Below are 22,682 nucleotides of genomic sequence, written 5' to 3'. Positions count from 1 at the left end.
AATTTCTTGTACAACTCATCGATAAATACACATTTGCGTTGCAGACTGACCGACTGTTTGTGTCTCGCTCCTTCTGAGTGCAGAGAGCTACATGTACGGACCTGTCTGGTCACGCTACGCACAGCAGCCTACATTCGGTTTGTCGATTAAAATGAACGTAATCGATGAAATTCTTAATGATCAATTATCGATTAATCATGCCCATCCCTAGTGGAAACATCTCCTCCCGCCTCCTTCCTCTAGAAGGAGGCTTCCTCACATGTTTACAGCCAGTGCGCGTTCAGAATTACTGTTGAAGTGACCTGTCTAGAAGTAATTTAGTGATCGATGCATCATTATTTAGACCCTTCGTCTGCTGCAGTCGCGCAATCGCTGGAAGGAATCTCCAACAATCACCTCAGTTTGGCTTTGCTCCTTTTTCCCTTCTCTTCTTCTATCGGCGACCTTGAAAACAGACTTTCTTTTGCAGCGAACTGGTCGTGAATTCTCATCCGCCATCGCAACAAACTTTGTGCGAACTGCGAGAAAGCTACAGTTTGAAAAAGCCTCTAAGAACTGCTGCATAATCCACATAATCCCCGCGCGCTGGTGAGTCAGTTGCACTAGAAACATAGGGAGTTTGATTGACAACCTAACAGCCAATAGAAAATGAGGTAGCCTTGTTATCTATTGGCTGATGTTTATCTGGCCTCACTACGTCGACACTTCATAGATTTTCATTCTTTTTGTTGTTTTATCATCATAATTACAAGGCTGCTGCATCTCTGTAATGTCATTTTAAACTTTCACTGACAATTTGAAACTAAAAAAACATCCTCCGTACAACCTTTAAACATGAGTGAATGAAACAAAACACGACTCTGGATATATTTTTGCTGAGGAAACATCACAGTAACATCAGAAAAGAGTACTACGCACCTCTGCACATATGATATTTTATTTGCTCATGTGAGGAGCACTTCTCTTTAAGTAATAACTGGAAACGATGAGCTACGCCATTCTAGTCAGGCAGCACGTGAGTGGAGTTTTTCGGAGTACGAGCCCGTAGAGTGGAAGACCATTTACTCTCATCTGCTGCGAACATAAAATCTGACAAATGGGACAAACGGCTTCCAAGGCTCATAGAAAACAGACTCATAGAAAACAGGCTCATACAGAACAGCTAATAAAGTGGAGCTCAGATGCGAATGTGCTTATAGACTATTATATCACACATCTCACCAAACTGCACCCTTTTTCATCTGGCAGTGTGTAAAGAATGCTAAACAAGTGAGTCAAATTTCAGGTTCTTATGGGTTGTATGTTCACATCACTACTGAGAGAAAGTGCAGAAATATCACTATATACTCTTGTTTGGAAGATTTTATTGTTTGTTTTTAGTGCTTTGAATGGACTGGCCCCACGGCACATCTTGGACCTGATCCAAATGTACCACCCCCGCGCGCTGTGAGGTCAGAGGGCCCGCTCGTAGTATTTAAGATGAGAGCGCTAACCACGGACGAATCGAACCCTGCTCGAGCACAGAGAGCCCCTAAAGCTTTGGTACGTTTGTCCTGTGTGAGCGCAGACGAGCTGTGCGCAAACGTACGGCTGGGCGATTTTCTCACTGATCGATCTCGATATTCAATCTTCTTCCATCTTATTGAGAACACAGACAGGCATAAGGCAGCAGTATGTCAGGATCACTACAGTTTTTGATTCCACATTGATAGGACCATTACTTAGAGAGAAATTCACAATTAATGAGTTTGGAATGAGTCTGTACAGTATATTAAACCTAATGCATACTGCTGCTATCAACGGAAACACTTGTGATGTCCGTGTGCTAAATCAGGACTTAAGTTTCACTCATAAATGGTGAGAAAATTGCTGTTTACTTTCCATAACTTGGATTATAAAGATGAGAAGCACCAGAGGAGAGACGACACAGCACATACAGAGACAAAGGGAGAGACGCTGGACATTTAATGAAACTGTGCAGCACATGAGGAGACATAAAGAGATGCACTGTGGCTATTTTGTATTAAACAAGAGTGTAATAGTAAAAGTGTGTGCCAATATCAGTGGTGTTCAGATGGAGGATTTGGCCTCTCTGTGGTAACATAAGGTGCTCCAAAAGACTAAGACCATACTGAGCCAGCCTAACCATGGACTTGCTCACTTTATGTTTGTGCAAATGCCCTCTGGGAGGCGAGATGTCACCCCATAACAAAAGACCAACCGCTACGCTAAATCTTTTATTCCTTCTGCCATAAAGCTTTTAAATGGAGAGTAAATTTGCTGTTGGGTCCCCTGAAGTACTGAGATTTAAATGTATGGCGTGTGTTGTATGTATTTAATTTTTAAAAAATTCTTTATGAATTGTGCACAACCAGAGATGTGCAAACTGAATTGCCCTTTGGGATTAATAAAGTTGTTGATTGGTAAATTCTCATCAGCACCACGCACTTTAACTTTCACATGATTGGCTGTAGACCTGTCCATTAAATGCACTCGTCTTATCATCAAGATCGACCGAAGTTGAGATCACGATCTATCCATTTTACAATATTTGGCACAGCCTTAAAAGTGAAGTATAGTTCTGTGTCGACACAACGTGCACTGCCGCCGTCGCCTTGTCGCCATCGTTTTTGATTTATGAATCTGCGTTGAGGTCTATGCACTGCGAGGTAATTCACCGGCAAAATGCTAGGGGGCTAGGATATATGTACATTCATATATACGGTCTATGCATGTGACCTGTGGACGTGTAATCTCTGAAAAGTTTAACATGAACCATCTCTAACGCAATAAAAGCACAGAACAGACTCACCATTAGTACAATGTCCCTCTGTCACAGAAAGAACACTCATATTCCACTGAGTTGTGTTCTTTTTAAGTCCGACAGAAGCTGAACCACATCAGGGCACAAGGAGCGTGCTGTTTTTTGAGCACTTAGTTTATGCAAGTTAGACATGCAGTTTAAACACATATGCACAAAGCTGCATTAAACAGATTATTTCTTAATGTATACGGAAAGAAAGGAAAGCCGAGTACAGGAAATGTCTGTAGTGCGACGGTAGGGAGGATCAATCACAGCCCTTATCGTCTGCATCACTTCCCCTGCTGTCTGCGTCGTTTTGACGCGTAGGTAGAAATTTTCGGAGGTGCACGTCGGTCGACGCAGAGGCTCTGCATAGGGGGTTCACATTGACGTAGATGATTTGACACTGGACTGGAAATTGGCCTTTTTGCACATGCACCAATTTATGTTTGCAAGCCCTTTGAATGAGACAGAAGAGGAAAAAGTGAATGAACTATGCTACAAAACTCAGGTTGAATCAGCAAGGACTGTGGACAAAGATACAAGCCTCATCTCCTGTTGTCCTCCACACTCTTGTTAAATCTGTAAACTCATAGAGGAGTGCGCATCATAAATGGCCTCATACCTGTTTTTTATAGATATTTCATGGTATTGGTCTTATTTTCTCTGTTAAAGCATTAGCACTGTTGCACAACAAACAGTGCTGTGTGAAAAAAAGTATTGGTCAGGAAATACTTTTTGAGGTCATTTTTTAATAGTTTTAATTACAGACAGTATATTCAAAATTCTGCAATAGGAGATACATTTTTCAATATCTCCACACGAGTTAATTGCCAACGATGTTTATACATGCAAAAAACTAATTACATCTAAAGGTGAAGAGGGAAATCTGCGCTACATTCTGTCTGCTTGTTGACTCTGGTGAGTGTTGTGTTCCAAATGGTCAGGCTCTGTTGATCATAGAGAGTGCAGATAGAGACAGACAGTCTACCAACAAACAGACACGTGTGCAGAGATAAACCAGAGCGGGAATGAGAGTTATGTCACTCTAATCCGAGCACACGGGGAACATGAATTCTTGATGAATTAAAGTCCATTACATTAGCGATTTTGTGTATGCGTGTGTTGCAATTAAGGTTAGATTAGATTTTTATTTAATTTTTTTCACATTTAAATTCAGTTGGACATTTAAAATCCTGTATTACCCTTAAATAAACTGACTCTTAATTCATGTTATTAAGTTATAACCTCATCAAAAACAGACCTGGAGTTGTGTTTTGTTTCATTCACGTATGTTGGACTCATCCTTTATCATTACTGGTATCGGCCAGTATTGGTATAGATTTTCCAATATCGGTATCAGCTCAGCAACATTCAATAAAGTATTTTTTGTGTTGCGCCATGCTCTGTGTGCCATTTTTGAACAGTTTAATAAGTCAAAATGGAAATAGAAGTGTTATGTGGCAGTATATTTATGGTATATTTCAGTTCATATTTCTTTTCCATTATAACACATCCCTATGTCCTTACATTGACCATCGACTGTATATATAAATGGACATAGCAAACAGGAAGTTAGCATGAGGGCACTTGACTTACATTAGAATATTGTTGTCCCTCTCTCTGTAACTGCTGCTGTGAGCCTCGTCATTTTGGTCTTATAATAATCATATTAACTGACAAAATGGCGAAATTAAAGGCGAAATAAAAACACCAGGAGTAAAAGGAAAATAAAATTCGCTCTCTTTCATACAAAACACACAGCAAACATGTATAAACAACTTTTTGGACATAAAAAATGCAAAATTTAGGGCCTTAGCTACAAAAGCGCAAAATATCAAGTCTATAAGTAAACTTAAAATGTCCTTATTGCCTCAAAAGTGCAATGGCCCCAAGACTTTCCTGGTGTCAGTCATGGAAACAGCTGGTGTCAGGTCCAGGGCACAGAGACACATCACTTCCTGCATTTCCATGGGGTTTATTACATTTGGATTTGTACATTTTGACTGAAAATAAACCTTTCAAATAAAAATAGCAAGGGATGTGCAATTGTACAGACTGAGATGCATAATTTGCCATTTATTTGAGAAATAACTGCACGTAGAGTGACTTTTTCAACTGTTACGAACACAGACAATCAGAACAGTTGACCATTTTGACTCACTACAATTTTTGGCAAAGTTTGGGCCAATCAAAATGGACGGAGCACATGTGTTTGGTGAAAAACAAAGTTCTTATTGGACACTTGTTTCCTTTACGTCATCATGCAGCGTTCGTGGCGTAGGATAATGGCAGAAATATGTTCAGAAAGCCTCAACTGTTTCTAAGGCTATGTTCAGACTGCAGGGCTTAATGCTCAATTCCGATTTTTTTGTGAAATCCAATGTTTTTGCGAGGTTGTTCACATTTCCAATTAAATGCGACTTGTGTGTGAACTCCAGTGTGAACAGTAAACGGCCCGAAAGTGTCCCGCATGCGCAATGGACTACACGACGATGTCAACCGCAGCGAGCGTGCTCTGTGTTTACGGAAGTTGTCCAAACATGGAAGCGAGCATTGAACACCTGGAGATTTTAAAGTTTCTCTCGTACCGGAGCCAGAATATGAACAACTTACTTGTTTTAAGGAGGAGATTGAGAAGGAGAAGGACAAGGTTTTTGGTCGTGGTATTTTGTAGGACAGCGGCAGCGACGTCCATTGAAAGGAACATGTGGATGCAGAGACGTAGTCAAGAGTGGTGAGTGGTGATGTGCTTCGCTTCAGTGACACGGAGTTCATTAACAATTTTCGCCTACTTCAGTGCAGAATAGTGACGTTTGTGGCTTGTTGATAACGTGTAGGTCGAATGAATGCGCTTTGGCTGTTCACACTGAAGTCGCATGTCAAAAGATCAGATATGTATCAGTTTTAGGAGCACATATCGAAATGGCCTGGGTCGCATTTGAAAAAATTGGATCTGTGTCGCTCAGACTGTCATTAAAAGATCAGATACAGGTCACATAGGGGCCAAAAAATCTGATTTGGGTCACTTCAGGCTGCAGTGTGAACGTAGCCTAAGTTTCTGTCTTTTATTGTTGGAAAGTTATGCACGGTTATATAAAACATTACCAGGTGTCGTATAAAATACCATCGGTCTGGAAGGGTTTAACTGGAGCCAGACGCTATGGGTGACATTCCTTTAGTCCACTTCTTTACACAGCCTATGCCACAGACACGTGCATTGTTTCCATGACTACCAGTGTTGTCCCCATTAAGTCAAGAGCACGTGGAGCCGATAACATAAAGATCTGATGTTAAAGAAAGCACAATGGATTTCCCTGAACTCCGCTACAGTGTTTAGTGGTAAATTAAGATTCAGTGCGACTCAAAGAAATGTCCCCGGATCGATAGGGGCCATCTGGATCCAACACTGCTCTGTCTGCTGACTGATTATTCTAAGCTCTAGAGGAAGCAGGCTCTGGGTGCACACACGTGGATCTGCAAGTGTCAAATCTATACTACTACATGTGTACAAAGACCTACAGCTGCAGCTCCTTCTAAGTTTAATGACACTGAAAATAATAACATGAACAAAACATTATTTTAAAGGTTTTATATTACACAAAATGGATTCTCATGAGCTTTAAGCCATATTAGAATGTCGTTACCTCATCAAAAATATTACCTGGAGTTGCGATTCCAAAGATTAAAATGCTCTGTCATTAAGCGGTAGTTCTCAAGTTACCAGCTCCCTTTTACCTTTAGTTTAGGAGAGACTGGCATTAACAAGGCAGTAAAGGTGTATGGAGTTTAAAAACACAGTGGAGCACTTCCTGTATTACCACATGACATTACAAGGTTGAACAGAGGGCATCCAGTTTAAGAGAAGAACTCAAACTAAATACGTGAGTGGAACAAAATACAACTCCAGGTATGTGTTATTAGGATATTTTTTCAGACCAAGAGTTTGTACTCATACCTGCCAACTAGGATCTTCCTCCGAGTGGTCACGTGATGTTACTGTGATGTGTCCGGTGAGCTGATTTAAACAGGTTTTGGCGCTGTCTTCCTACTCGTGGAGGCAGGACGACAGCGCCATCTGCAGTCCGACTTCCTCAGGACAGTATCCCAGGTGTGTGAGAGTAAAAAATCCCCATTGTCCTGGTTTATAGTAGTTTATAGTTTATAGTAAAATAGAACCAGAGGATAAATGTAATGTCATATAAAAAATACCCTGCATGTCCTGCAATAAAACATACATCGGGGAAACAGGGAGGGCATTCAGGACACGAAAAAAGGAACATAGAACAGAATGCGAGAAGGAAACAGTGAAAGCGAAACACGAGCAACAAAACACAAAGCTGAACAACTCAAATCGGCCATTTGTGACCACTGTAAAAGAGAAACCCACAGCAAACATCTTAGGGAGGCAAACAAACACCATCACTGGATTAATATCAAAATACAGAAACGGACTATAAACCAAGACGAGGGGGCTTTTTTTACTCTCACACACCTGGGATACTGTCCTGAGGAAGTCGGACTGCAGATGGCGCTGTCGTCCTGTCTCCACCTGTAGGAAAACAGTGCTAAAACCTGTTTAAATCAACTGACCCGACACATCACAACAACATCACGTGACCACTGTGAGGAAGACCGCAGGGAGCAAGTATGAAAACAAACTAGGCCTGAAAAAAGAACCTAATAAAATTAATTTTCGAACGACCAACGATAACAATAATACTTAACTTTTATATATTTTTACTATTATTTTTTAAAATATATTTCCCTTTTTTACTTTATTTTATTTTTTTATTAATTAATTTATATTTTATTTTTTATTTATCTATTTATTTATTTATTTTTCTCTACCGAATTTTCCCTTTTTAAAATTCATATGGTCACTGAATATGGATCTTTGACTTACCTGCAACTGATAAATTGTATTGTGCAAGTATTGTTTAGTGAATATGTGAATGTGCATATGTGTGTGTGTGTGTGTGTGTGCATGTGTGTATATATGTGTGTGAATTGGCCTGTTATTCTTTTTCGGTTATATGTTGACCTATGTTAACGTGGTCAATTATTTATGTGAAAATTTTTTGTCTGAAAATGAATAAAAATATTGAAGAAAAAAAAATATCGAAAGACCAAATGAACCTTACTGGACTACAACTCCAGGTCTATTTGTGATGACGAAACAACATTATAACATAGATCAGAAAATAGAGTAATATTGGCCTTTTAAAACATGTTTTAAAGAGTCAAAGCTGGAATATTAGACTTTTTCCTTCCCTTTTTTCATATATTGTATTTTTATTGTTTTCCCCAAAAGAGCAATTCAAAAGCTGCACTTAATGGCAAAATAAGACCGTTGCACATTATCTACAGCTAATAATGAATTACTGTTATTGCGTGCGCTTGAGCAGTCCACACTAGTTAACTTTACTGCCTGAAATAAGCTCTTTCTAAAGTCGTTCTAAATGCATGTGGATATTAACGATCTCATTTAGTGTTTGTGAGAGGATGATAAGAGTTAAACGGATTTAAATACCAACTTCTTACTTCGGTGGTGTGAACATACAGTAAGGCACAACAAAATCCTTGTACTTTTTAGGAAACAGTTACATACACAAGTCTAAAGTTTAGGCGCACCTTCTTTTTGAGTCATGTGCACTACTTCTTACATTTTAAATACACACGCAAGACATTAAATATATGACGCAACATTTATGGAATTATGTAGTTCTAGACGCCCATCTGTTAGTGCGGCTAGGGTGACCAGAATTTCAAAATAAAAAACTGGGACAACCTCGTATTTTTTTGGTGGCAGGCAATAATAAAATTGTGAAACACGTGCGTAATTAAACTGTTAATTGTTAGACACCACTCATGACTAACATGTGAGCCAGTATAGTTACATTTTATTTGTGTTTCGGTCATTTTTAAGGATCCTTTTCTGTATTTTACCTCAACAAATTACAAACATACATACACTACAGGTCAAAGGTTTTAGAACACTCAGTTTTTTCCAGTTATTTATTGCAGTTCAAGTCGTGCAAGTCCAATGAAGAGCTTGAAATGGTACAAAGGTAAGAACTGAACAGACAGAGGTTAAAAAAAAAGCTAAAAGTTAACAAAACACAAGGCCAAGCTCTACCAAAACTACCTCAGGAAAAAAGAACAAGATGGTAAAGCTAAAAAACATGGATCCAGCAGCACAGTGTCCAGACTTAAACCCCATCGAGCTGGTTTGGGATGAACTGGGCAGAAGAGTTTTGTTTTTTTATTGGATCATTTGCGATCAACAAAAACAAAACATAAACAACGACTACATGGGTCATGACAGGAAGAGTCTGAGCTGAAACAAAGGTACCAAACGCATGCACAACAAGTTTGCATTCACAACTCCACTCACTGTACATATAAGAGACAAAATATAAATTAAAACAAACAAAACTCAATGCACAATTCATCAACTCCAGAGCTCCATATTTTCCAAAACACAACTATAGTCTATACTCTTTTTAAAAGGTTTCTGCAGTGTTGGACTGTTTAAAGTCATTGCTCCCATTATTTTACAAATCAAAATCTCTACCAAAAATTCAGTCAGTTTCTTCCTCATTTTTATCTCTTTTTTTCCCATTTATGGGTGTACAAACTAATAATAATGTTAACAAAGGCACAAAGGTTTATCGTTTATGATCGTGCAAAACAAACAACAATGAGAATGAAAGAATGTAAGGACTTGGGAAGAACTTTCTGAAGAATATTTGATTTCTATTGTAAAAAGAACGAGCCACGAGTGTGTTCAGCTGTTATATCTGCCAAAGGTGGACACTTTCATGAATCAAAAGTTTAAAATACATTTTGACAGTAAACAGTAAAAAACTGGAAAAAGTGTGGTGTTCTCTTTACTGTTGGCAGGTATGAAATTGATAAAAAAAAATAGTGACATCGGGGACATTTCTTGTACAAAACTGGGACTGTCCTGAGTAAATAGAGGCATGAACAATATAAAATTCTAGAATCTGAAAAAACAATTTGTCTTTTAAATATGAGTTGATTTTTTGGGTCCCATTTAAAAGCCATTTTCAGTTGATGGCAATATCCAGCTGGCACTGATGTTAGCTGTAAACACTGTAGGATAAATGTCCAGTGCTTCAAACCAGTTCCATCAACTGAAAATGGATTCTGGATGGAGCTGAAATGTGTTGATGGCAAAAATAGTGTCCAGATGACCACTGATGAAACCGTCTGTACACTGAACCACTCCTGGACAAATGGAGGACTACAATGGCCACGTTTACATGATGCTTTTTAATACCAAATAGAATAGAATAGAAAGTCTTTATTGTCATTATACAGTGTAATGAAATTCAGAGCTGCTCCGTCAAAGTGCAAGAATTAATTAATTAATTTAAAAAAACAAATTAACAGTTCTCATTCAGTATGGTGACAGCTTTGGGGAAGAAGCTGTCCCTGAGTCTGTTGGTCCTAGCTTGAATTGACCTGAAGCACCTGCCAGAAGGCAACAAGTTGAAGAGGTGGAATTCAGGGTGTGTATTGTCTTTAAATATTTTCCTCGCTCTGCTGAGACAGCGGGAGTTGTTTAAATGTTCTTAAGGAAGGCAGTGGGCAGCCAATAATGTCCTGTGCAGTGTTGGTGACCCTCTGCAGATGCTTCCTGTCAGCTTCTGAGCAGCTAGAGGGCCACTGTCACAGCAGCGGTCAGCAGGCTCTCAATGGTGGAACGATAGAAGGTCACCAGCAGCTTGTGTTTAGTCGCTCCTTCCTGAGCACCTCTTTTTGACCAGTGCTGAGGTGTTGACAGACCAGGAGAGATCCGTGATGTGAACTCCAAGGAATTTAAATGAACTGTTCTGAATTAAATTGTTCGGAATTTAAATATTCTCCTTCAAGTTTACATGGAAATAATCATTCTGAATTGAGGTTTACATGGAAAACATGATAAATCGCCTTTATTTAATTCCTCTCAACGTCTGGGGGTGGCAAAGGGTTCTGATTGGACAGAGACACGAACGCATTTAAGTCGACTGTAAACACACACTTCAGCTGCTACCAGTTTTCCTGTCATCTCGGTTTGTCATTACGCCACGGACACAAACATGATACGAACTTTTTTAGCAGTCGTTCCGATGATATTGAAGCAGCAGCTGAAGAATTCTCTCATCACGCTTTATGTCTGTCAGCTGAGGAGGAGAAGGGAAGAGTGTCGGAGAAGGAGGAAAAAGACAAACTGAGTCAACGGCTGCTCTACCTCAGCCCACTCCCGCATCCTGCTCACAAATCCAAAGAGACGTGGATGAAAGTCCGAAGTTAGGACTGGTGGAGCCGGATCGTCTGGATTGCACCAGAAGGGCGACCCAATGAGAATGCACTGAACAACCTGAATTATTTTTAAGAATAAACGTTTACATGATCGAGGAATAAATTAATTCTGCTTTAAAATCGGAATAAACCACCCACTTCCTTCGGAATTAAGTTTAATTCCGAATAATCATTAAGAATTAAGTGTTTACATGGTCTTTTTAAAGCGGAATAAATTTTTATTCAGAATTAAATGACGTAAGTTAATAAAAATAAGTAATTTTCATGTAAGAGCAGGAACAGTATGTAGTTGTATATGTCCACAAGTCCAGCACAGACCAGTGCACAGAGGCTATGAGGTCAGCAGTATCCCACAGTCAGGAAACAGACCACAGTCAGAACTCTGTGGACCGGGTGCTGGTTTAATCATTATCCATGTGTGCCTGTGTGTGTGTGCATGTGTGTGAGCGTGCATGTGTGTGTGCGTGTGGGTGTGTATGTGTGTCGTGCTGTATCCTCAGAGCCCACACTGTGAGACGGAAGTGAACTCCACCTGTGGGACATTTTCTGCTGGTAAACAGCCCGTCACTAAACACAATAAGGAGGGGAAACTTATGCCAAGTGATGTGACATGTGTGATCTTGACAATACAGAGAGATACTTTATTGATCCAGAGGGAAATTCAAGTTTTGCTGCAGCAACACTTACACTCCGCTTCTCAGTCACTTTGTGTCTCAGTCAAAAGTCTCAGTGCAGTTTAACAGGAGGTCTGGTCAGGGAGGGTCAGCAGATCCTTTTTAAGATCCAAAATTGTCCCTCCTCTGTGTCCTGCAGCATCACAACAGCCTCCAGGGGGCGCCAGCTGAACACAACAGGAAAGGCCTCGCTCTTACTGCACTCCGGTGTTTCATCTGGTGATAAAATGGTTCGCTCCCTCGACGTGTTTCCTCTGGAAGGTCTTGGGAGTATTTCCCGCGGAAGGTCTTCTGCCACATTTGCTGCTACATATGGGGTAAAAAGCCTGTAGCATCTCAAATGTCCATAGCCAGCTCATTAGCTCCTTCTTGCACAGTCTCCATGGATACGGGAAAAACAAACGGTTCATTTCACACAATCAGGCGTTATTCACAAGACGTTTGGAAACATGTGATGACAGCTTCCGGCGGGTTCTGTTCGCGGTAGTAAGTCTGACAAAATCTAGGAAGAATGTGAAAATGGCCCAGTTTTCTTCATCTCCATGTCATTGTAGTGTTCCGTTATGTTCAGCTGATCAACAATTATAACCATACCTCAGTTTTCATCATTTACAAACTGACACACAACTCCGAGTGCACTGGGTACATGCGGCATATGGGAGGAGGGGTTTGCATTTTCATGGCCCAGTACCAAGCGACCCACGGCCCAGTACAGGTCTCCGGCCTGGGGGTTGGGGATCCCTGGTCTAAAATGTGCACGAGATTAGACTACACACGCAAATTTAGGCTACTTAAAATGTTTTTATTAATGCCAAATAAAATAACCAGCACAAATTATGCATGATATGCTTACATTAATCATTTGTATATTTTAATTTACACTCATTAAGTTTGCGGGACTGCAGTTTATCATCCCACCTGCCTGCTCCTGCATTGTGTAGTCCCGCTCCCGACCGCAATGAGCTTTCAAAATGTGTCCCGCGCCGCACTGTTTTACGCCGGGTCCCGCGGGTGCAGGGCTCTACTTCCTGGTTTGTAAAGTAAGTGTGAATAGAGCCTATTAAGTTGCTTTCATGTGACATTCTAGCATCCCTGTAGTTAAGATTGAGGTTGAGGACAGGTCAGATACGGTAGATTTTGTCTTTCAAAATGGTTGGATTTGCTGTCAGAATGATTTGGGTAAATATCTGTAATTACTGGGTCTATCCACGTGAAAAAAAAAAAGCAGGCACAAATGTGAATAGTCCTTCATTATAACAACATGTTTTGACAACACGCGTTTGTGAGGAGACATTGTCAGATAAATAATGATGTGTTTTTCGCCTCAATGATTTTTTAATCATAGCAATTTTGATAAACTGATTAAAATAAAGGATAAAATAAGATAGAGATTGGATATTCCCTCATGAAAGCAGAGAGTTACGGCTGCATTTCATAAACTCATGAAGATGTTTTTCCATAGTATTTGTGTGACTTAAACTTAATGATGTTGTCTTCATAAAGCTTCGAGATTTAGCTGTAACCTACACGGAAGAGGATGTGCAACCAGCAAGGTGTTCAAAGTGTGAGACAGACTTTGATTCTCAACTCTGCCCCGAGCAATAATACCGGAAAATGGGACGCCAGTTTAGTCGAGATGCAAATCAAGTGTTGGAGGCGAAATCAAACAGTATTTTTACCCAAGTATCCGAAGCAATGGAGACAAAAATAGAGCTCTGTGATGAGTTCAAACTAGCTGTGATCACATCCGAAACAAACGCCACATCCACAAGAGCTCCTGCGTCAAAAGTGTCTCAGAGGACTGACTAAGCCTGGAGAATAAACTGCATGTTTCAAAACCCCAAATATGGTGTTCAGAAGTTTTATAGGACTTAATGATCCCAAATCGGACATTTTCTAACACTTTTTGACTGATAAAAACATGCAGGATTACACAAAATTGACTTTTGTGAGCTTTAAGGCATGTTCATTCATACATGTTTGAGTAATCCTTCATTATTAGTCTGGCTACATCTCCAAAGCTCCAAATGCTCTGTTCCACCTTGTGATGTCATGTAGAGGTAGTTTTCAAGTTAACTGCAATTTTTTTTACCTTTAGTTTAGTAGTGATTGGAAATTCCAGGGCTGAAATCATCCAAATCATTCTAGTGAAGGTGTGTGGAGTTTTAAAACACAACGGAGCACTTCCTACAGTTTTTCAGTTCAGCACTCTCACATTCACCTAATCAGGCTTATATTGATCCCAGGTTCCTAAAAATGTGCTTTTTAAGTCCATTTATTTTTTTGTTTTTTTTGGTGTTTTCAGATCATCTTACAACTTCTTTTACAGCTGACCTTTTACCTTTACTTTAGCAGAGATGTAGCCAGGCTGGCGCCACCTAGTGCTTCCACTCAATTTCATTTCTCTCCAGCGACTAGGTCAGGAATCAGAATACACTAGACTGTTTGCAAGAACCCTGGAAGTGCGAGTCCGGGCACCAGCCAATCAGCAAAGAGCCATACATTTTGTGTTGTCAACGATTCCCGAGATCGAGGATTTAAAACTGGAACAAAGAGAATGTTTGGTGACGTTTATCAAGTGGAAAGACGTTATTGTCCTTCTTCCTACGGGATTTGGGAAAAGCTTAATATACCAGTTAGCCCTGTTAGCGGCGCATTACATACGTCATGACCAAATAGCAGCGATTGGTTAAATGAAAAAAAGTACCCGCCTACTGTCAAGCGAACAAATCCTACTGCTGCGAGGTCAGATGGTTTCTACAAAGTGAAACCTTCTCATGAATCAGGGTAGCAGAGATGGGCAATTGGGCTGAAATGATCCAAATGATTCTAGTGAAGGTGGACTGAGTTTGACAGATGTTTTTATTTTGCAAGTAGCTACACGATAAACTACTTGTATTGTCACTTGAGTAGATAAGGTGAAGAGCCTTGCCCGGGGACACAATTATGTTCTCAAGTGAGGTTTGAACAACCGTTGTGTAGGTTAAGAAACAGCTGCCTTTTACTTTACCAGATTATTCTAGTGAAGGTGTATGGAGTATAAAAGGAAGGTGCAGCACTGCCTGTATCAGCACATGACATCAAAGGTGGAACAGTGTTTTCTGCTTGAGAGAACTCAATCTAAATCTGCAGGGTTTGAGAATGAAATGTGTGAATGAAACAAAACACAACTCCAGGTCTGTACTTGAGTGAGGTTTGAACAACCGTTTGTTAGTTAGGAAATAGTTACTGTACACGCGCCAAGGTTCCAATTGTGATTTTGATTATTTTGAATTTTTTTACTTTAAAGGTGGGTTACTCTTTTCTGGTGGAAGGTGCGCCACATGCTTGTCACCATGGAGATGTTATTCCTGGGCCTGGTATTAAACTTTAAAATCTATCATCGAGGAGACAAGCCAGTGACTCTACAGGGCCATGCATCCATTGAAAATGTACTGTATATATTTTATCTCTATGTAACTCATGTGTCTTGTATTGTCTGTTTTTATGCATGTAGTTTATATTTTTATATGGACAGGTGTTGAAAACTAACACTTGTGCTAAAACACTCAAAGCAATGCATCTGGCTTGTCTAATGCGATTGTGATGTCCTTAATAAACATAAATAAAAAAAATTAAAATAAAAAAAGTTACAGGTCAGATCCGTGGTAGAAAAGGTCATTTAGATCATGCATTTGAAATAAAGACGTTTCATATGCCATCCGGAAGTAATTTTCTAAGAATCAAATTTTGATCGCGATTTCGAGTTGTGTGTCAAACAATCTTCAAACTCATAATCGAGTTGAAATTATTTAAAGCCCAACAAAGTTTATTTTGGGATATATATATTAGGGATGGGCATGATTAATCGATTAATCGATAATTGATCATTAAGAATTTCATCGATTACGTTCATTTTAATCGACAAACCGAATGTAGGTTGCTGTGTGTAGCGTGACCAAACAGGGGTCTGTACATGTGTCTCTCTGCATCAGAAGGAGCGAGACACAAACAGTCGGTCAGTCTGCAACGTACCGAAGCACAAATGCGTATTTCACGATGACTTGTACAAGAAATTCCACGCTTTCCGTTGCGTTCGGGACAAGTGTGAGTCCATGTGCACAGTGTACAAAGCAGGAACATATGTTTCGGTGTCCAGTGGGAAAAAGCTTTACCAGGTGAGAGTCGCGCAATGTCGATGACGAGTCCCCACCTCCCTCCCCCCGTACGGTGTCCTGGTTTTGACAAACGCAAATATGGTCACACTAACCTGTATTCCACTGAGTCATGTCTTTTAATCCAACAGAAATTGGCCGCATCAGCGACACAAGAGCTGTAGTTTTATCTTCGCTGAGTTTATGCAAATTAGCATGATGTGGTTTTAAGTTTGGTTTCTGTGAGAGTTGCACAAAACTGAATTAAACACATTATAATGTCAAACGGATTGATGTGGCTCTAGAGTCGTTACGGTTTATATGTCGTAAAGTTGAATTTATTTATGCAGATTAGTAGTGCAGATAGTAATAATAATGATGATCATTTTAATATAAAAACGTTAATGATTAATCGATAATCGATCGTTAATTCTTCCGACGATCGATTAAGAAAATTTCATCGAATGCCCATCCCTAATATATATATATATATATATTTTTTTTTATAAATAAGTATATTTATTAATTTTTTTTAAATAGAGATTGTAGAACAGCTGGACATATATTTTATTTTGGATACATTTATGTTTTTCTATGCCTTATTTGAAGTTCAAAGTATATTTTATTCATTTTATGTTTTATACATTGCACAACTGCTTTAAGGTTCAGATTTGTAGCCTATATTTATTTTCAATTTGAAAGTTTTGCATAAATTATCAATAACAAAGTGTTTTATTTGAGAGAGAAATGCTGAATAAATGCATTGTGTAACAAAAAAAAAATCATGATTTCCATAATCGAGCAGCTCTATCATTTTCAATCTGGAGGTACTGGACTGACAAACTACAAATTTATACTGCCAGAAAATTTGCATTAATTATCTCTATATGCAAATCTTGTACTTGCCTGAAATTTATGACCTACCTGAGTGTTGTTAAGGTTCTGCTGTGCAAATGTGTTATACATTTAAAGGCTCCGTACCGGACTTTTTTCCATAGATTTGAGCAAAATTTGTTATGCCTCAGCAGATGTCTATTGTATAAGCAGCTCTTGAGGTCCACTGTGTACTGCCTGCATCGAATTACAAAGTGTTTTATTGTCAGAGAAGCAGGACATGCACTGTCAGCATGCTAGTTGTCCAATCCAGGATCTGAAAGTTGCAAAAAGAGCTTGTAAACGCTTCAGGGCGATTCGTGAGGATCCTCGAAATTCATAAACACCACAAACCGTTTAAAATCAGTTCTTGTTTTTCCACTTTTTTGTTTTAAGACTGTTGAAATCAGGTAGAGCGCTTTTACCGCCCGTGTTCTTACCCTGAAGTCGATGCCCACGGTGGAGATAAAGCTCCCGGCAAGAAAGGCTCCGTCTTTGAAGCGAACCAGCAAACACGTCTTCCCCACTCCGGAATCTCCCACCAGCATCACCTGAGACCACCAGACAACACACACAGAGTTAGAAGATTTACACCGTGAAAAGTCCAGGGCTGTTTTCTTTCGGTGAGTTGTCAGCTTGCATGCCTCAGTGGGAAGTTGTCAGAAGTAGAAGGCACGGAAAATAAAAATCAAAACTTATCTGCAAAAGGTTTGAGTAAAGTCAACACGGGCTAACACAGAGGTACGGTTATAGCAGTGAGCAAACTTATGTAAGAGTTTTTTATAGAAATACAAAAGGAGACTTATTTCATCATACCGTTTGTGTTGTATTTTCATTTTTTCCACACAATGACTAAGTTTAAAGGGCCCATATTGCGCTATTTTTCAAACTATGTTATAATGTCGTCTCCTTATCACTTTTTTTTTTCCATTTACACGTTTAATGCGCAAATCCTGCCTATTTAGACTGAGTTCTTCCCTCAAACTGAAAACATTGTTCCACCTTGTGATGTCCCATGGTAATACAGGAAGTGCTCCACTGTGTTTTTAAACTCCATACACCTTGACTAGAATCATTTGGATAATTTCAGCCCTGGAATTGCCAATCTCGACTGAAATAAAGGTAAAAAGGTAATTTAACTTGAAAACTACAGCTCCATGACATCACAAGGTGGAACAGAGGATTTTGAGCTTTGGAGATGTAGACAAACTAATAATAAAGGATTATTCAAACATATATAAATGAAACACAAAACAAGTCCAGGTCTGTTTTTGAGAAAGACACATTCTAACATGCTTTAAAGCTCACAAGAGTCCATTTTGTGTAATATAGAACCTTTAAAAGTCATGACTAACTCAAAAAAAAAAAAACTAACCTATGCTGTTAGTTATTGGTATGGACAGCTTAATTAATTAATGAATTTAATTAATTAATCACTGCATTTATATAGCAATATATATATATAATATATACACCTTTCAAGACACCCAAAGCGCTTTACAGTTCATTATTCATTCACTCAACACTTGTGGTACACTACTATTGTAGCCACAGCTGCCCTGGGACACACTGACAGAAGAGAGGCTTCCAATCTGTGCCATCAGCCCCTCCGAACCACCACCACTCACACACACACCACTTTCATAATAGGCAATGTGGGTGAAGTGTCTTGCCTAAGGCGACAATGACAGTTTTTGTGACTAGTGCCCCCCTGTGGCACCTGCAATTCCCAGTGGTCTCCCATCCAAGTACTACTCAAACCCGGCCCTGCTTAGCTTCTGAGAGATTTAAATACTTGTTGTTTAACCTGCTTTTAAGAATAGGTGCTCCACTGTGTTTTCAAACTCCATACACCTTCACTAGCATCGTGTGGATGATTTCAGCCCTAGAACTGCCAATCTCTACAGACCTAAAGGTAAAAGGAACAGTTAAAACTACAGCTTCATGACATCACAAGGTGGAACAGAGCATTTTGAGCTTTGGAGACGTAGACAGACTCATAATAAAGGGTTAATCAAACATGTGTGAATGAAACAAAACAAAACATTCAACCCCAGGTATGTTTTTGATGTTTTTTCACATGGCTTAAAGCTCACAAGAATCCATTTTTAGTAATATAGGACTTTTAAGAACTATAAAAAAGAAATAAAAGCTGAATATCGGGAACAGCAAATATCAGTTATCTGCCAAAGTAGTAAGCCAAATATCAGCTATTGGTATGGGCTCAAAAAAAATAAAACATCCATATCAGCTCACAATTTGTATTTTCCCTTGTATATCCTAACCATGTGTCATATTATTATTATTAATTACTGAAATGTGACTAATTAACTGTGTCTGTATCATTACACAAGATACTAGGACTAATTATTTCTGGATCACGCTGTGGAGTTACATCTGGAGCCACAGCTGTCTGGGGGCAGAATGCCAAGATGTGTACGGTACACCCAAATAGAGTCGTCAAAAGTATCGAAAGTAGTGAAATCGAGTTTGAAATGTGACAACACTAACCAAATATCAGTTCTAGGCAGTTAGATTGTGTTGTTATTATGAACTAAATAAAACGGCTAATGATTTTTGTGCATAATTTGGCAACCTTCACACATTTTTAACACACAATTTAGGTTTTTCTCTCAGACTGAAAACAGTCTGATCCACCTTGTGATGTCATCCGGTGATACAGGAAGTGCTCCGAAGTGTTTTACAAATCCAAACACCTTCAATAGAATAATTTTGATAACTTCAGCGCTGGAATTGCGAATCACAATCGAACAAACGATCAAAATTAGGCTAGATGTTAACTTGACAACTACCACTTCTACTCCTACTGACGTCACAAGGTGGAAGAGAGCATTTTGAGCTTTGGAGATGTAAACAGAGTCATAATAAAGGGTAACTCAAACATGTTAGGTCTGTTTTTGATGAGGTAACAACTTGAAACTGAACATTTTGCGTGATATAGAACCTTTAACTGACGCAGTTACGCATTGAAACACAAATAAAAAAGTCCGTTTAACATTAAAAATCTGTTAAATTATCTGCTTTTTTTTTTTTTTTTCTTACCTTAAACGAGATGTCATAAAACTCCCCGCTGTTGCTTATGGACGGTCTGCTCGGGTAAACCACGCCGGAGGAGGGGGAGCCCGCCACGGCGAGACCCTTGGCCGCTCGCCCGCCGCTCGGAGACGCTTTGGGGCTCTTGGCGGCGCTGCTCCCCTTGCCTTTCACTGCCTTCTTCCGCGACATGGCTCCGACAAAAAGCAGTAAAGTAGCCCAAGTGCGCTTTAAAGTACGGTTTGGCGGGGTTTGTGGTTGCTGGAGGAGAGGAGAGCGCGGGAGATGGATTCACCTGTGGTTTAGAAGCATGTCGGGGGGGAAATGGCAAAGGTTCGGCGCGGAGATGAGGCAGATGAGGTCCCCGTGGGTAGGCAGCGGAGTGAAACAACTCTCTCCCTCCTCTGTCTGATCTGCTCTGGCGTGCGGAGTCGGTGGAGAGAGGGTGCGTGGAGACTGGACGGGAGAGAGGAGCGCGCAACGGTGGTGGAGCATGCCGCTTGTTGTACGCTTAAAGGAACCATGCATCTCCAGAAATAAATACGCGGAGGAAAAGTGAACTTGGAAAATGTTTTATGTCAGTTAAATTGATATTCTTTGCACTACTTTTAAAATCCTGAATATTTTCATCTATAGAAATGAAAGACTAAAGTGGCAGGTTTTCAAAATCAAAAACTGGGATAATAATAAAATTGTGAAACGAGTGCGTAATTAAGGAAAATTCTTGGCCCATTCATTACTAAAGAGTCAATATTGTCACATTTTCTTTGTGTTTTGGTCATTTTTAAGCAGCTTTTCTGTATTTTACCTAAAAATGTGAGAATTTATGCCTATTTTTACTGTTGGCATGGATCAAATTGGTCAAAAATAGAGACACCAGGGACATTTCTTTTATAAAACTGTGAATAAACAGTGGTTTTGGATAAATTTGCTGGGACAGGAGACACAGGACTCAAAACTGACGTCCGGTGACCATAAATAAGACACTTTTCAGTCAGTCAGTCCATCTGTTATGCCGATCACTCACAGTAATAAAACATAGCGAACTTGGGATATTTAGGGTATTTTAAAACTTCAAGTTGTGTTTTAGAATTGTTTACTTCAAGAATTTTGGCCATAAAGTGACACTTGTTGGTAAAAGTGCAGGTTACAATGCCATATGGTTCCAAGTACGCTATATTGTCAGTTCTATGTTGTATTGTTATTAGGCTACTATTCAATTTCACTTTTTTTTTTAAATCTGAAAATCATACACTCCCTGTTACAAGGTGCCACCTAGTGCCTCCGTTCAATTTAATTTCTCTCCAGCGACTAGGTCAGGAATCAGAATACACTAGAAAGTTCAAGTGCGAGTTCGGGCACCAGCCAATCAGTGAAGAGCCGGAACAAAGAGAATGTTTGGTGAATTTTATCAAGGGGAAATACGTCATTGCCCTTCTTCCTATGGGATTTGGGAAAAGCTTAATATACCCCGTTAGCCCTGTTAGTGGCGCATTACATACATCACAACCAAATAGCAGTGATTGGTTAAATAAAAGAAAGTACCCGCCTACCTTTGAGCAAACAAATTCTAATGCTGTGAGGTCAGACAGTTTCTATAAAGTGAAACTGGTTGATGAATCAGGCTAGTTAAAGGTCCTATATTACATAGTGTCATAGTATATTACTAGTGTCAATGCTCGAGACTGGCCTGGAGTTTTTCCACGATCATGGAGCGTCTCGTCTCGGACTTGAGCGCATTTAGACTCAGTCTTCTCTTGGTCTTGCAGGCACTTGGACTCGGTCTAGTTACGGTTTCGAGGTCTGACACTCGTCAAGTGTGATCACATTTTATTACAGCTGCTACTGTCGGCAACAAACTTATACCATTGTGCAGGACTGTGCGGGGCTTATCACTGTGGCTTGTGCGTTTGTCTGGAGTCAGCAGGCGGGAGATAAAGATAAAGACATTGATACATTAAAATAACAGTAAAATAGAAATAAATGTAGAAAATGATAAAGGTGGCCTTGATTTGGTCTTGAGGGGCCGTGGTCTCATTTCGGTCTCAACCTTTAAAAGTCTTGATTTTGTCTCGGTCTCGACCCTCAGAGGTTTTGGTCTTGTCCTGGTCGTGGGTCCCTGTGGTCTTGGTCTTAACTAGTGCGATCTTCACTACAACACGAGCTGTTACCTCATCAAAAACATACCTGGAGTTATGTTGTGTTCGGTTTCATTCACACGTTTGAGTAACAATTTGTCTGTCTACATCCCCAAAGCTTTCAAGTTAACAGCTCCTTTCACCTTGTTAGGTTTAGTAGAGATTGGTAATTCCAGGGGTGACATTATCCAAATGGCCCAAATGGTTCTAGTGAAGACTGGTACTTTAATTGGCTACTTCGGAAATTAACTTATACTTGAGGTTTTGTTTTTTTTTTGCTCCGGTGTCTGTACTTGTACTTAAGTAACACAATTGACTACTTGCTCCCTTTATAAGGCAGCCACTGACATCAGTTTGCCTGTTAATAGTCTAGACTACTGTAGTAAAGTGACATTTGCGCCAGGACACAAGGAGACTACAGATGAGTGAGGTGTGATAAATCGTTTATTGGAGCAATGTTTTGACCCTGACAGGTGCAGAGTGACAGGGAAAACATGTCCCCCTGCCCTCGGGCGTATGGTGAAAGCATACCTGACCTGCAGGAAGAAATGGTGAGTATGGCACATGCTGTTTATTTTATACACTCTATCTTTTTATGTTGCCTATAGATTCAGAATAAAAGTTAAAGTGCCTGTGTCAGGTTTTCATGTTTTTCTAATTCTGACTTGGAGGTGTA

General features: G+C 39.7%; 1 protein-coding gene across 1 annotated transcript in view; it reads right to left on the bottom strand.

Annotated features, from left to right (window-relative positions):
- Positions 1 to 20,259, bottom strand: part of LOC110173688 (ras-related protein Rab-26) — a 207,497-nt gene extending 187,238 nt beyond the window's left edge. Inside the window, exons 1-2 of the mRNA XM_020939708.2 lie at positions 19,878 to 20,259; positions 17,255 to 17,365 (exon numbers count right to left, since the gene is read on the bottom strand). Of these exons, the coding sequence (XP_020795367.1) occupies positions 17,255 to 17,365; positions 19,878 to 20,060 (294 nt within the window). The 5' untranslated portion in view covers positions 20,061 to 20,259. The remainder of the gene's footprint in view (positions 1 to 17,254; positions 17,366 to 19,877) is intronic.
- Positions 20,260 to 22,682: the final 2,423 nt, after the last annotated feature.

The sequence above is a fragment of the Boleophthalmus pectinirostris genome, unplaced genomic scaffold (genome assembly GCF_026225935.1).
Source record: "Boleophthalmus pectinirostris isolate CB_2022bp ecotype Guang Dong unplaced genomic scaffold, ASM2622593v1 HiC_scaffold_14, whole genome shotgun sequence".
In the NCBI taxonomy this organism is placed as follows: Eukaryota; Metazoa; Chordata; class Actinopteri; order Gobiiformes; family Gobiidae; genus Boleophthalmus; species Boleophthalmus pectinirostris.
The sequence above is the reverse complement of the archived record's forward strand: the minus strand, read 5'-3'. Positions and strand labels throughout refer to the sequence as shown.